Below are 15,941 nucleotides of genomic sequence, written 5' to 3'. Positions count from 1 at the left end.
AATGCAGATTCAAGATTAATTCACCTACCGCCCCACCAGCCTCCGGATCCAACGTATAATTCTCCGTAACTTCTGCCACCGCCAACGGGATCCCACTACCAAGCACATCTTTCCCTCCCCCCCTTTCTGCTTTGTGCAGGGATCGCTCCCTATGCAACTCCCTTGTCCACTCATCCCCCCCCCCCCACCCCTTCCCACCGATCTCCCTCCTGGCACTTATCCTTGTAAACAGAACAAGTGCTACACCTGCCCTTACACTTCCTCCCTCACCACCATTCAGGGCCCCAGACAGTCCTTCCAGGTGAGGCGACACTTCACCTGTGAGTCGGCTGGTGTGGTATACTGCGTCCGGTGCTCCCGGTGTGGCCTTTTATATATTGGTGAGACCCGATGCAGACTGGGAGACCGTTTTGCTGAACACCTACACTCTGTCCGCCAGAGAAAGCAGGATCTCCCAGTGGCAACACATTTTAATTCCACGTCCCATTCCCATTCTGATATGTCTATCCATGGCCTCCTCTACTGTCAAAATGAATCCAAACTCAGGTTGGAGGAACAACACCTTATATACCGGCTGGGTAGCCTCCAACCTGATGGCATGAACATTGACTTCTCTAACTTCCGTTAATGCCCCTCCTCCCCTTCGAAACTCATCCCTGATATATTTAGTTTTTTTTCCTCCCTTTTTTTTCTCTCTGCCCATCACTCTGCCTGTTCTCTATCTCCCTCTGGTGCTCCCCTCCCCCTTTCTTTCTCCCTAGGCCTCCTGTCCCATGATCCTTTCCCTTCTCTAGCTCTGTATCCCTTTTGCCAATCACCTGTCTGGCTCTCAGCTTCACCCCACCCCCTCCGGTCTTCTATCATTTCACATTTCCCCCTCCCCCTCCTACTTTCCAATCTCTTACTATCTTTCCTTTCAGTTAGTCCTGACGGAGGGTCTCGGCCTGAAATGTTGACAGCACTTCTCCCTATAGATGCTGCCTGGCCTGCTGCGTTCCACCAGCATTTTGTGTGTGTTGCTTGAATTTCCAGCATCTGCAGATTTCCTCGTGTTTGGCGCAAGATTAATTTTCTTTTTTTTTGTAATTTATTTTTATTGAAATTCATCATCAAACATTTCCATAAGATGTATTTCAGATATTGTACATATATATCATATAGTATATTTGCCACAAATCTCCACATAATATTTATCTGAGGTATACACTTATAGAAAAGAGAGGAAAGAAAGAACAAGCAAAAGGAGGAAACTATGTACAAGTAGGGAGTGATCTTTTTTTTTACAACATATTCATTGATTTGTGAGAATAAAATCAGGCCTATGAGAATTTTCAAGGCAGAATTTAATATCTTAAGGAAAGGGAAATCTTGCTGTGCTGTGGGAAAAGTGAGGGACAAGGGAATAAACTGGCTGTTGCAGCAAAATGCTACTTCAGGAATAAAAGGTCTGATCCTGACCTTAGTGGAGTGTAGCACTCTAATCCTGTGAGGCAAAAAGATGAAAGGAAATAAATATTCCCTACCCAGCTTCAGGAAGTACTTGGCTAATTTTTCCCCAGCCCATGAGGTCATTAAGTAAATGTTGGAAGATGACAATAGTTAATGAAGCAAAGACTTCCACTCTTCCACATTTCTAAATGTTGTGCTCAGTCTGTATCTTTTAAAATAATCAATGCCTAACCATCAGTTGCAGAATTCCTGGTTCTTTTTGCTGTAGACCTTGGATGTGTGTTTGGGGTTATTGTCTGGTGCAGAATGAAGTTGGGAGCGATCAGATGCCTCCCTGATGGTATTGTGTGATGGATGAGAATCTGCTTGTGCCTCTTAGCATTGAGGAATGCATTAATTCTGACCAGATCATCAACTCCATTTGCAGAAATGCAGCCCCAAATGTGCAGGGAACCTGTACCATGATTCACTGTGGACTGCAGACACTCATTCATGTTGTGCTCTCCAGTTCGTCTACGGACAAACTGTCTCCTGTTTGAGACAAAAATAGCAAATTTTGAGTTATCAGTCCAGAGCACTTGCTGCCATTATTCAGCACCCCAGTCCTTGTGCACAAACAAGTCTCTTGGCTTTTTTTCCACTTTGGAGGAATGTTTTTTGACAGCAACTCTTCAATGAAGACCACTTCTGACAAGAATTCTCAGGACTGTAGAGGGGTGTACTTGGGTTCCAGTGGTTTCTGTGAGTTCAGAGCTGACAGCAGTGCTGGACTCCTTCTGATTTAGAAGGATTGTCAGTTTGATACTTCTCTCAGTTTTCATGGTCGACCATTACATTTCTGATTCTCAATTCTGCCCGTTTCTTTGTGCATCTTCAGAAAAACCTGGACAGCAGGTCTTGAAACTCCTGTCTGCTGTGATATTTCTGCTTGGGAGGGTCCTTGCTGATGCAGGATAACCACCTTGTGTCTTGTTGCTATGTTCAATCTTGCCATAGTGTAAAAATTGATGATTTAAGACCATAATACATAGGAGCAGAATTAGGCCATTCAGCCATTGAATCTACTCCGCCATCCCATCATGGCTGATTGCAGATCCCGTTCAACCCCATACACCTGTCTTCTCATCATATCCTTTGAAGCTCTGGTCAATCAGAAAACTATCAATTTCCAATCTAAATATACACTTGGTCTTGGCCTCAACCAGTGTCTGTGGCAGAGCTTTCCACAGGTTTACTACTTTCTGGCTAAAAAATTCCTTCTTACCTCTGTTCTAAAAGGTTGTCCCTCAATTTTGAGGCTGTGCCCTCTAGTTCTGGATACCCCCACCGAAGGAAACATCCTCTCCACATCCACCTTATCTAATCCTTTTAACATTCGGTAGTTTTCAATGAAATCCAGCCCCGCATTCTTCTAAATTCCAGTGAGTACAGGTCCAAAACTGCCAAATGCTACACATATGCTAATCTTTTCAATCCTGGAATCATTCTCGTGAACTTCCTCTGGACTCGCTCCAATGACAGCACATCCTTTTCAAGATGTGGGACCAAAAACTGTTGGAGAAGTGTGGCCTGACTTTGAAGGTTAAACTGTGACATCTGCCACACCCTCACCTTTTACTTTGGTTGTCCTTCACCCAGCTTGATTCTTTCTACACATATTTTTGTTTTAGTTAATCAGTTTAGTTCATTCAACTCATTAAGTCATTGATCATTAGCATCCTGCTTCTTTGTTTAATCATGCACTGAGCTATATACCTACAAAGTAATCAAGTTTTTATTTGAAAAGTAGTCAGTTACTTAATATGTTACTTTTTTAATGAAATAAAAAATAGATCTGTAACATTTCATATTTTGGAAAATGAATTTTGGAAATCTAAAATTTGCTCTTTTCTACTGACAGACTAATGCAGAAGACAAAAATTAAACATCTAAAACAATTTATACAAAAAAATCTAGGGTGCCCAAGAGTTTTGCACAGTGCTGTATTTCTTTGTTCCTGTTCCTATAATCCTTTGATATGAAAATTCATATCCAGCACTTAAAAACATTCATGACTTTTTCCCGGCCTTTCCATTTCTCCCAGTCTTCTTGATCTCCTCCAACCCCCCAAAATTGACAATACATTCGGGAAAAATGACAGATCTTGAGATATGGCCAATTGAAAGCCTGCTAGCAATCACGAAACAGATAAAATGGGGAGTGAACAGGTGATCCCAGTTCAGATCACCTGCTCAGTCCCCATTTTATGTGTTTCATGATTTCTCTTTAAAGTGCCGACCACTTTAGATCTGTGTGGTGATCAGATGATCCAAGGTTGGAGACAGGATTGGGACAAAATCCACTCGCCATAATTTTGCACAACCGTGAAGCCCATCCAGCACATGACTTCCTCTATCAACTTCTCACCACCTTTGTTTCAAATCAATAGGTTCTTCAACAGATACTTTTGCTGAAACTTGCTGGTAATATTTCAAGCTATTAAGACTATTAATTAGTATGACATACCATGACCAACCCAAGGACTAACGACTGTGCAGAGGCTAAAGCATTGATACAGTGACATGGTCGAGTATGGTGTCACATAACTGTGTTGATATGGATAACAGAAAGTGCCAGAACTACAGCTGTTCAGTTTGGAGAAGGTGGATCAAGGTTTGTGAGGCAGTGAGATCAAGTCATGGCCCAAACTTGAAGGGAAATTGGCTCAATAGGTGAAGGGGAAAAAACTGGGATATGGTCAAAGGGCAGGATTCATTAGCTGGGACAGAATAGTCCATGCCAGGACAATCCACATCTGATGGATTGTGTGCAGTTCTGGTGTTCTATTACAGGAAGAATCTGGAAGCTTTAGAAAGATTGCAGAAGAGATTAACTAGGATGTTGCCTGGATTAGAAAGTATTAGCTATAAGGAGTGGTTGAACAAACTTGGATTGTTTTCTCTGGAGTGCCAGAGGGTGAGTGAAGATCTTAAAGGAGTTTATAAAATTATAAGAGGAACAGACAGAGTAAGTAGTTTGAATTTTTTCTCAGAGTAGAAGTGTCAAGTACTAGAGGGCAACACACATAAAATGCTGGAGGAACTCAGCGGGCCAGGCAGCACCCATGAAAAAGAGTAAACAGTCAATATTTTGAGCTGAAATATTAAAGTCCTGATGAAGGGTCTCCACCCGAAATGGCGACTGTTTGCTCTTTTCCATAGATGCTGCTTGGCCTGCTGAGTTCCTCCAGTATTTTGTGTGTATTATCTTGATTTTCTGCATCTGCAGACCATTTCTTGTTTGTGGAAGTACTAGAGGGCACTGCTTTAAGGTGAGAGGAAGGAAAATTAAAGGAGATGTCCAAAATGTGTTGCCGGGATGCTGGTGGAAACAAATATGGTCGAGGCATTTAAGAAGCTTTTAAACAGGCACATGAATGTGCAAGAATATGAATTACATGCAAGCAAGGGATTAATTTAATTTGTCTTCGTAGTCAGCAGACATTGTGGGCTGAATGACCTATTACTGTTCAGTGCTCCACATCCCAAAGAGCAGGAGATGATTCCATATTTCACTGCTAAGGGCAGTGCACTGGACAATTAATGGAAATGCTTTTTAAATGCCCTTGATTAGGCAGCCAGCAAGCAGCAAGGTCCAGATGAGCTCAATGCCTTCTATGCTCACTTTGACTGTCAGAACATGGAGGAATCACCGCAAACTCCCACAGACCCCGATGATCCTGTGATTTCAGTCTCTGAAACTGATGTGCGAACAGCCTTCGGGAGTGTGAATCCACAAAAAGCATCCATCCCAGATGAGGCAACTACCTCATGCTGATCAACTGGTTTGAGTGCCCACTGAGATCTCTGGCCACTCACTTCAGCAGCGTGAGCGTCAAGCAGGCTTCAATTATACCGGGGCCTAAGAAGAAACTGGTGATCTGTCTCAATGACTCTCACTCAGTAGCACTTACATCCTTGGTGCTGAAGTGTTTTGAGAGGTTAGTCATGAAACATATCAACTCCTGTGACTTTGATCCAATAGGCAAATTGGAATGGATCCAAGCTCCAAAGTAAGTGCCATCTCATTGGCTTTTCACTCAACCCTGGAACATCTGAACAACAAAGATGCATACATCAGGCATTCAATACCATCTTCCCCTCAAAACAAATCATTAAGCTTCAAGACCTTGGCCTCAATACCTCCTTGTGCAACTGGATCCTCGAATTCCTCACTTGCAAACATCAGTCAGTTTGGATTGGCAACATCTCTGCCACGATTTGCATCAGATAGGTGCACACAAGGTTGTGTGCTTAGCTCCCTGTTCTATCGCTTTACACTTATGACTCTGCAACTAAGCACAGCTTCAATGCCATATTTAAATCTGCAGATGACACAACTCTCGTAGCCTGAAACAAAGGTGGTGACAAATTAGCATATAGGAGGGAGATTGAAAATCTGGCTCAGAGGTGACACAACAGCAACCTCTTACTCAATGTCAGCAAGACCAAAGAGCTGATTATTGACTTCAGGCGGAAGTAGAAACCAGAGGTACATGAGCCAGTCTTCATCGAGGTATCAGAGGAGGAGAGGGTCAGCAAGTTTAAATTGCTCAGTGTTAGCATTAGAGAGACCCTGTCCTTAGAAGTTTGTGAAGATTCAGCCTGACATCTAAAACTTTTCTGTAGGTGTGCAGTGGAGAGTATATTGACTGGCTGCATCACAGCCTGGTACGGAAACACCAATGCCCTTGAACAGAAAATCCTACCAAAAGTAGAGGATACTGTCCAGTCCATCACAGATAAAGCTCTCCCCATCATTGTGCACATCTACATGAAGCATTGTCGCAGAAAAGCAACATCCATTATCAGTGACCCCCACCAACCAGGCCATGCTATCTTCTTGCTGCTGCTATCAAGAAGGTGGTACAGGAGCCTCAGAACTCTCACCACCAAGTTCAGGAACAGTTATTACCCCTCAACATTCAGGCTCTTGAACCAAAGGGGATAACTTCACTTGCCCCCTCACTGAAATGTTCCTACAAACAATGGACGAACTTACGATTCTTCATCTCATGTTCTAGATATTTATTGCTTATTTATTATTTTTCTTTCTTTTAGTATTTGGACAGCTTGTATTTTGCACACTAGTTGAACACCCAAGTTGATGTGGTCTTTCATTGTTATGGTTATTATTCTATTATGAACTTATTGAGTATGCCCGCAAGAAAATGAATCTCCGTGTTGTATATGGTGACATATATGTACTTTGATGATAAATTTTCTTTTAGCTTTAAACTTGAATTTTGAGTGCTCAGATAAGGGATCCTTAAACCTTTGCAGCAAGTTTTAAAGCTTGAGCATTGAGCTCCTCTCCCACTCCACTGCCAGGCACCACAAACGCCACTGCATCTCCATTCAGCCAATCTTCTCCTCCAACCAATCAAACAAAATACATGTATGCAATTCAATTCTCACTTTAAAATTTATTTATCTTAAATATTTTCAGTTATATTACCAATTCCTTTTGCAGAAATGAGCATTGGAGAATAATAAAATCTAATAGGTGACAGCAGCTGGTAGAATTACTTCAATGTTCCAGGGTATCAAAAGGTACCAGGGTGTCAATAGTATTAGTGGCCACACCCTTTCCATTAATCATAGCATTTACATATTTGATTAACTGGACTCGTTATCAAGATAGGCAAATTAACTAAATTCCATAAATAAACCGACCCAGATCACACATTTAATTAAAGATTCTTATGACTGGATTGTGATGCACTTAACTGAATCTAGCTAAGAACATTAAATCAGAAAGAGGTCAGCATTTTGCATTACTTGAAAATAATTATCTTTGACTTTGCCAGTGATGTGGGGCTAGTGAAATCCCTTTCGCAGTGCCTTGTTTTTCACCATAGCAAACTTGCTCACAAACACACTTCCATAGTGCTGATCAACCAGATATTGGTAAATTTTGGTCCTGACAGCTGGTGGATCAGCTACAACCACCTGGGCAGCCTGCTGCATGGCTGCACTGCTGGGAATGATGAAATGCGACGTCCTTGTGACATAGTCCACCAGTCGCTCATACTGCTGTTCAGAAAGCCTCTCTCGGATACCATCCCCCTGTACAAGAGAAAACAAAATTAATTGGCCAATAAAACATGATCAGTGGGTAGAATAACACAGCACAGAAATTTCTCCTTCAGCCCATAGAATCTGCACTGACCATCAAACACCCATTTATACTAAACTAGAAGCTTGGAGGCTTAAGAGCAGGTAATTCCCTTTGATCATTTGGTTCTTGAACCAACTTGCACAACCTTAATCCTTACCTCAGTACAGCAACACCATGACCACTTCTGTCCCATCATGGACTTTGTTCTAATTGTGTTCATTTTCATTTAGTTTTTTACAATTATGTTGTCAAATTAAGCTTTTCTATGAATATTGTGAGAGGAAACTGCAGCGCCCAGGAGAGTACCAATGTGGTCACAAGGAGAATGTGTGAAGATCACAGAGTTAGCACCGGAGGTCAGTATTGAACTATGAGGAAACAGCTTTACCAGCTGTGTTACTGTGGCACCTCTATTCAGTCACCTATCAATACAGTACATTGGTCTATTGAAAATGCAAACTAAATCAATACTGCCCATTCCACACCTTTAACCAGAGTCGGGAGCCAAAATGTCCTGCATTAAAGTACTAACTCAGCATGGTCAGTGGTCTCAGTTACCTGCCAGAGCCCTGGCCCTACGATTTTGCAGACCCTACAGACTGAAATAAGTGAATTCAGGGGTGAATAAACACAATAGAACATCCTTTCTCTTGATGAGGATTTGACTTCATTTTTGTAACACTGACTTGATGTTTTACCATTATTTATACTCAGCAATATACAGGATGCCTGCCTGAGAAACAACAATATTCCAAAGGTGAGCACTCTAAATCCTGAGCTGAAAGTGTAGAGGGTGGCAGGGTTTATGACGTGAATACAGTCCAACAGTCAGAAAACAGTGATACCCATCTGCACTGTCCATTCAGGGCAAACTGCTCAGCAAGTGGCCTTTGGACCACTGGTGGCAGAGCTTGAGGCCAGGCCAGTATAGTGTTCAAACAGCTTTTGACAGCTCTTCAACTGTCTGCGCATCTCCAATCATCAGAGGCATGTGCAGCAGAAACTTATTTAATACATTTAGTTAAAATTAAAAAGCATACTTAAAATAATAACATATTCAATTATAAATGCATAAAGCTACTATAATTTAATTAGCAACATAAAATACTGAATAGACAGAGATTGTTTTCCCTGGAGTGTAGGAGGCTGAGGGGTACCCTTATCTAGATTTATAAAATCATGAGGGTCATAGATGAGGTCAATGGTCACAGACTTTTTCCCCAGGGTAAGGAATCCTAAAAACAAAGGGTGCAGGTTTAAGGAGAAAGGGGAAAAATGTAAAGGAGACTTGAGAGGTAACAAATTTTTCCTCACAGACAGTGATATGTACGTAAAACAAGTTTCAAAAGGAGGGGGTACAGGCAGCTATAATTACAAAGGTTAAAACTTAATCAGATAGCAGCATAGATAGGAAAGATTTTGAGAGGAATATGGGCCAAATCCAAGCAAATGTTAAGTAGCTATAGTAGACATGAACAAAATGGGTCAAAGGATGTGTTCCACTCTGTAAAATTCTCTGACTCTCGAGGAAACTAAAGAAACAAAACCCTTGAATTTCCCTGTGCTGACCTGTTGGAAGGTATTACAGGTGGCCAAAGAGAAGAACGATTAGACCTAAAATGATCCTATCCCTCATTGGTTACAAAATTATAAATACTGAAGTACTAATACTAGAAATGGAATTTCAATGTTCCCTCCTCCTGGAGCTCTTCAATTAACCTGTTCACTACAACATTCTACTCTTTAATCCTTGTGTGTACAGCTAATTTCTCTTTCAAAGCATGGAAGCAACCAGTGCTTCTGGTAACAGATTCACCAATGCCCTTGAACGGAAAAGGTAGTGGATTTGGCCCAGTACACAATGGGTAAAGCCCTCCCAATCACTAAGCACGCCTCTATGAAATGCTGTTGTAGGAAAGCAGCATCCATCATCAGAATCCCCACCTCCTAAGCCATTCTCTCCTTTTGCTGCTGCCATCAGGTAAAAAGCACAAGTGTCGCAGGACTTGCATCACCAGGTTCTAGAACTGTTACTACCCCTCAAACATCAGGACCTTGGAATAAAAGGGGATTACTAGATTCCTTGCCCCATCGTTGAAATGTATCCACAACCAAAGATCTCACTTTAAGGACTCTTTATCTCATTATCTCACATTCTTGTTACTTATTTATATTTGCATTTGCATATTTTGTTGTCTTCTGCACCCTGGTTGATCTTTCATTGATCCTGTTATAGTTGCTACTCTATAGATTCTCCCACAACAAAATGAATCTCAGAGTTGTATATGGTGAAATACAGTGCCTATAAAAAGTATTCATCCCCTCCCCCCTTAGAATTTTTCTTGTTTTATTGTTTTACAACATTGAATCACAGCAAATTTAATTTGGCCTTTTTTGACAAAGATCAACAGAAAAAGACTCTTCCATGTCAAAGTGAAAATAGATCTGAATAAAGTGATCTAAATTAATTACAGATATAAAGCACAAAATAGTTGATTGCATAGGTATTCATCTCTTCAAGTCAGTATTTAGTAGATGTGTCATTGGCCGCAACTAGTCTTGAGTCTGTGTAGATAAGTCTTTAAGAGCTTTGCACATCTGAACACTGCAATTTTTCCCCATTCTTCCTTACAAAACTGCTCAAGCTCTGTCAGATTGCATGGGAATCCTGAGTGAACAGCCCTTTTCAAGCCCAGCCACAAAATCTCAGTTGGACTGAGGTCCTCTTTAATGTGACACACCAAACCATCTCAGGTGCAACCAACTGATTTTAAAAATCATATAATTAGTTAAATGGTGATCTGTTTTGGAGACCTGTGTGCAGTTAAGGTGTTTCAAATGATTGTAGTAAAAATACACCTGTATCTGGAATATCCAACTGTTGGTGAGTCAGTATCCTGGCAAAACCTACACCATGAAGACCAAAGAACACTCCAAGTAAATCTGCAAAAAGGTTATTGAAAAGCACAAACCAGGAGATGGATACAAGAAAATTGCCAAGTCACTGAATATCTGTTGGAGTACAGTTAAGTCAATCATCAAGAAATGGAAAGAATATGGCACAGCTCTAAATTTGCCTAGATCAGGCCGTCCTCTAAAACTGAGTGACTGTGCAACAAAGGGGTTAGTGAAGGAGGCCACCAATAGAATTATGACAACTCTGGAGGAGTTAAAAGCTTTACTGGCTGAGATGGGAGAGTCTGCATACAACAACCGTTACCCGGGTGCTTCACCAGTTACTGCTTTATGGAAGAATGGCAAAAGGAAAGCCGCTGTTGAAAAAAAAACTCAGATGAAATCTCAGAACGGGTTTGCCAGAAGGCATGTGGCAGGTTCTTAAGTCAGGTGGAAGAAGGCTGTATGGTCTGATGAAACCAATGTTGAGCTTTTTAGCCATCAGACTAAACGCTATGTTTGGTGCAAGCCAAGCATGCACATCACCAAACACATACCATTCCTACCATGAAGCATGGTGGTGGCTGCATCATACTGTGGGGATGCTACACTGCAGCAGGCACTGGAAGGCTTGTGAAGATGGAGGGTAAAATGAATGCAGCAAAGTACAGGGAAATGCTGGAGGAAAACCTGATGCAGTCTGCAAGAGAACCTCGACTTGGGAGGTTTGTTTTCCAGCAAGACAATGACCCCAAGCACAAAGCCAAAACTACACAGGAACGGCTTAAAAACAACAAAGTGAAGGTCCTAGAGTGGCCAAGTCAGATTCCAGACCTCAATCCAACTGAGAATTTGTGGCTTTACTTGAAAAGGCCTGTTCACTCACAATCCTCATGCAATATGCTAGAGCTTGAGCAGTTTTGTAAAGAAGAATAGGGAAAAATTGCAGTGTCAGATGTGCAAAGTTGATGAGAGACTTATCCACACAGACTCAAGTCTGTAACTTTGGCAATTGATACATCTACTACATACTGACTTGAAGGGGTGAATACTTATGCAATCAATTATTGTGTTTTATATTTGTAATTAATTTGTATCACTTTGACACACAAGAGTCTTTTTCATTGATCAATATCAAAAAAGCCAAATTAAATCCACTGTGATTCAATGTTGTAAAACAATAAAACACAAAAACTTCCGAGAGGGTGAATACTTTTTATGGGCACTGTATATATAATTTGATAATAAAATTTACTCTGAACTTTGAATCTACCCAATTTCAGGGTTAAGGATTTTTTGATTTCTCTACTGGAAATGGTAGTGATTATCCTTGAACCCTTGACTCCTCAGTAAGGATTAGTCTCCCCAAGTTGATACTATCTTTTCTCCACTGCACAGTAACTTAAGTTGACTTCATGAGCAATGTTCAATCATATGGTATAAATAATGGAACCAGCAAATTAAAAGCAATGTTAGCAGCACAATTATTCAATGTTGGGTAAGATGCATGAATGATCATAATTTTAACCTAGTTTAATTTCAATAAGGGACTCTATAGATTTACTGTATTATTTACAAAAGGGAATGATGGCACAGAGGTTAAATTATTGGACTAGCAAATCATAGACCTGGACTAATGATCCAGGGGGTGTAAGCTGAAATCCCGTCATGGCTATTGGGACATTTACAGAGAAAAATCTTTTCAGTTGGACTTGTATGTGATACCTGAATTACATCAATAGGATTGATTCTTAGCTGCATTCTTAAGTGGTTGAACAAACCCTCCTGCTTTATCAAATCTCCATGTAAACTCACATTATGGATGATTGTCACCACCTCAATAAAAGGTTCTGATGAAGCGTCTTTGACCTGAAATGCTAATTCTACTTCTCTCTCCACAGACACTGCCTAATCTGCTGAGAATTTCCAGCAACTCGTTTTTTTATATATATTTCGTATTTTCCAGCATCTATTTTAAATTTTTTTTTACCATCTTATCCAAGTCATTGGTGGAGAAAATTCTTGTCAACTCAAGATGCCTATTCTTCAGACACCTAGGAATATTTTCCTGATGTCTGACACCAGGATTATGGATTTTACGTAAGAGGGCAACTCATATTAGTATAAACAGCTGAGACAAAAGATTTACAATTTAACATCATACAAGATGGTAATATTCCTCCAAGAATAAATAATTAGCACTGATCAAACCCAAGGCTGCCCTCTTCCCAGGAAAGTTTCAATTCAAATGCACTTTACCTCACTGTCATAAGATACCCTTTGTTGTTTGAGCATAATGCAGAGTAAGTTCTCTGTCTTTGGATGTAGGCTGCATTCGATCTCAGTGACTGGAAACGCCTGCTGCTGTGTATCCTCGCTAACACTGACCACGAACAACACCTCAGAGGTGAGCAGAAGGCATCCTTGGTATTCCTGTCCAGAGTTGCTCACTATTACAACTTCCAGGGCCATAAAGACTTCAGGTCTGCCCAAAGACTGGAGCATTTTCCTGTCAGAACATAAAATGTTGAACAGATACCATTAATATTTTTTATTTAAAATTCCTGAACCAAAACATTTTGTGTAAGAAACAAATCTTTCCAAGATAAATGACCTGTTAGCTTGATACAAAGCCAGACTAATGTAATGAATAATGCTATCATAAAAATGACTGACTGCCAGAATACTCTTACCAGACATATTTGACGTGGCTGTTTGGGGCCTGGTCAGTCTGCTGCTCAGTGGGGTGAAACCTCTGCTTGGGAAGTTGACAAAGTCCAGCTCCATGTAAAATACCTAGAGCAATAAAGACAAGATTCTTACTTGTACTGAACTCGGCAGCAATGCAGTGCTGAAATGATGTAATGTGTTTGGAACAGACTGATAGGGATATTCATCTCTTTAACCACAATTACGTAAAAGGCAGAACTATATAATAGTGTCAAAAATTAAAATGTATAAAGCCAATCTCATAAATGCTAAGGGAAAGCATTGTCGGACTGCCAGGATGGGTGAAGTGGCGGGAGAGTTTCCCAACTAACAGAGCAAATATGGTCATTTAAAACTAATGGTTGATTTCTATATACTATGACAACTACATTAGCTCAACATTCAAGTATGATAATTTTGCTTGTATAGTAGTTCTCGGTTGTATGGTTACGAGAAAGAATCTCATTTCCCAAATATATCCATGTCACGGGGTTATCTTTAAACCAAATCATCAGAATAGCACGATTTAAACAAATTTTTAAAAAAACATGTTTGGCATTCAAAACACATATGAGGTTGAACATATGAAACTTTCTACCCCTCTTCCCCTCCCAATCCAATTGTTGCAGAAGCTCAGGGCTTAGTTTACACTATTAAACTGTAATCGCTTCATAAAGCTCACCCACCCTCTACACTTTCAGAGTTCTCCTGTGGAATATTATGATGTCTCTGACAGGCATCTTATGTTTGGTGCGCATATACGCTGAGAGTCAGGTTATTCACCCTTGCATAAACTGATTAGTCTTTGGTACCTTGCCCATCTGTAACTTAATCCTAATTTAACCCTCACTTCAGAGTCTGAAGGATCTGAAAGGTATAACAGAAACTAGAGGAACAAATCTATACTCGCTTACCTCCTTTCAGGGCCACAAACAGTCCTTCCAGGTGAGGCAATACTAAATATGCAAGTCTGTTGGGGTCATGCACTGCATCTAGTGCCCTTCGATGTGAACTGCTGGGGACCGCTTTGTTGAGCAACTCTGATCCATCCACCTGAAGTGAAATTTCTCAGTGGCCAACCAATTTAGTTCCCATCTCCAATCCCATTCTGACATGCCAGTCCATGGCTTCCTCTTCTGCCATGATGAGACCACTTTCAGGGTGGAAGAGCAACACCTCATATTCTTTCATGAATATCAAATTTTCCTTCCGGTAACGTTTTCTCTTTTTCCTTTCCCTCCCACTTCGCTCATATTCTATTCACTACTCTGTACTCTTACCTGTTCTCATCTGCCTATCACTTCTCCTTGGTGTCCCTTCTTCTTCTTCCTTCTCCTTTCAGATTCCTTCTTCTCCAGCCCTTGACTTTTCCCTCTCACCTGGCTTCAACTATCTCCATCTAGCTTTTCCTCTTTCCCGTTCCCCCACCTTTTTATTCTGGTGTCTACCCCTTCCTTTCCAGTCCTGATGAAGGGTCTCAGCCTGAAACATCGACTGTTTCATGTAAATTCATTTCCATAGATGTTGCCTGACCTGCCGAGTTCTTCCAGATTTTGTGTGTGTTGCTTCAGTCTCTTTCGATGAAGTACTGAGGGTGTGCTGTAATATTGCAGGTGCCACTTTCAAAAGACACACTAAACCATGGTGTAATCTGCTCTCTCAGTAGATGTAAAACATACCAAGACTTACTTACAAAGAACAAGGGCGATCTCAAAGCAGCCTGGTCAACGTCACAGAAACAAACATCTGGTCATCATCTCACTAATCTATGGGACTGTAGTGCAAATTAATCACCCTGTTATCTAATCTGCAACAGTGACCAACATTTCAAAAATACGTAATTGACTGCTAAGAGTATTGGAATACCCTGAGCTTGTGAAAGCTGCTCACTCTGTTTATTAATTTGTGAGTTTAACAGTATTGAGTTCATTTTTGAGAATATCAAATTTCTATTCTCATTCAAGTCTACACATACTTGACACCAGGCTCAAACTGTTGGGAGTGGACATCTGAGCTGATTTTCTCCTTCCAAACACAGTGGCGATGAACTTCATTGCCATGTGGCAGTCAAATTAGTGAGAGGCTGGAAAACGCAGCTGGGATTTTCCAGTTCTGTGCAAAGCAGTCCTTCACTGGATGAAAGACTGAAGCTTTTGGGGCTGGGGAAGGAAGCGCAAGGTCTAATTTTCTATATTCACGAATAGCTGCTGCAAGTACAATGTATAGCTAGCTAGAGTGAACATGAATGGCTAATACCCCTGTCAATCAAGCTTGACCATCTTGTGCATAACAGAGATTAATTTTATCCATATACTGTGTCTGCAATTATCCTCCATACACTACTTTTTATGGAAAAATTGCCAAGAAATGTTGATGTTGTTTCTGTTTCCTTCATTTGGGAAAGCAGTCAGCATTATCAAAGACCCCCTTCTCACCCTGGTCATTCTCTCTTCTATCAATTTCCATTGACAGTACATACCAAAGCTTGAAAACATGCACCACCATACTTAAGACAGCTGATATCCCACTGTTACCAGATGCTTGAACGGATCTCTTGCACGATGTCATCGACCTCTCCCAGCGCTATATAGATCATGAGGGGCAGAGACAGGGTGAAGACATATACCTTTTTTTCCCAAGGGAAGAGGTGCTAACAACAGGGGGGCATAGGTTTAAGATCACAGGCAAAAGGTTTAAAAGTGATATCAGAGGCAGTTTCTTCACACAAA

General features: G+C 40.9%; 1 protein-coding gene across 6 annotated transcripts in view; it reads right to left on the bottom strand.

The window, feature by feature from the left end:
- Positions 1 to 6,893: 6,893 nt before the first annotated feature.
- Positions 6,894 to 15,941, bottom strand: part of LOC140728102 (intermembrane lipid transfer protein VPS13B-like) — a 1,021,046-nt gene continuing 1,011,998 nt past the window's right edge. For all 6 annotated transcript variants that reach the window (XM_073046336.1, XM_073046304.1, XM_073046330.1 and 3 more), the window contains exons 60-62: positions 13,197 to 13,299; positions 12,763 to 13,012; positions 6,894 to 7,556 (exon numbers count right to left, since the gene is read on the bottom strand). In XM_073046336.1, coding sequence (XP_072902437.1) covers positions 7,308 to 7,556; positions 12,763 to 13,012; positions 13,197 to 13,299 — 602 coding nt within the window. In that variant the 3' untranslated portion in view covers positions 6,894 to 7,307. The remainder of the gene's footprint in view (positions 7,557 to 12,762; positions 13,013 to 13,196; positions 13,300 to 15,941) is intronic.

This window comes from Hemitrygon akajei, chromosome 1, assembly GCF_048418815.1.
Source record: "Hemitrygon akajei chromosome 1, sHemAka1.3, whole genome shotgun sequence".
Lineage (NCBI taxonomy): Eukaryota > Metazoa > Chordata > Chondrichthyes > Myliobatiformes > Dasyatidae > Hemitrygon > Hemitrygon akajei.
This window is presented reverse-complemented; position numbering and strand designations above follow the sequence as displayed.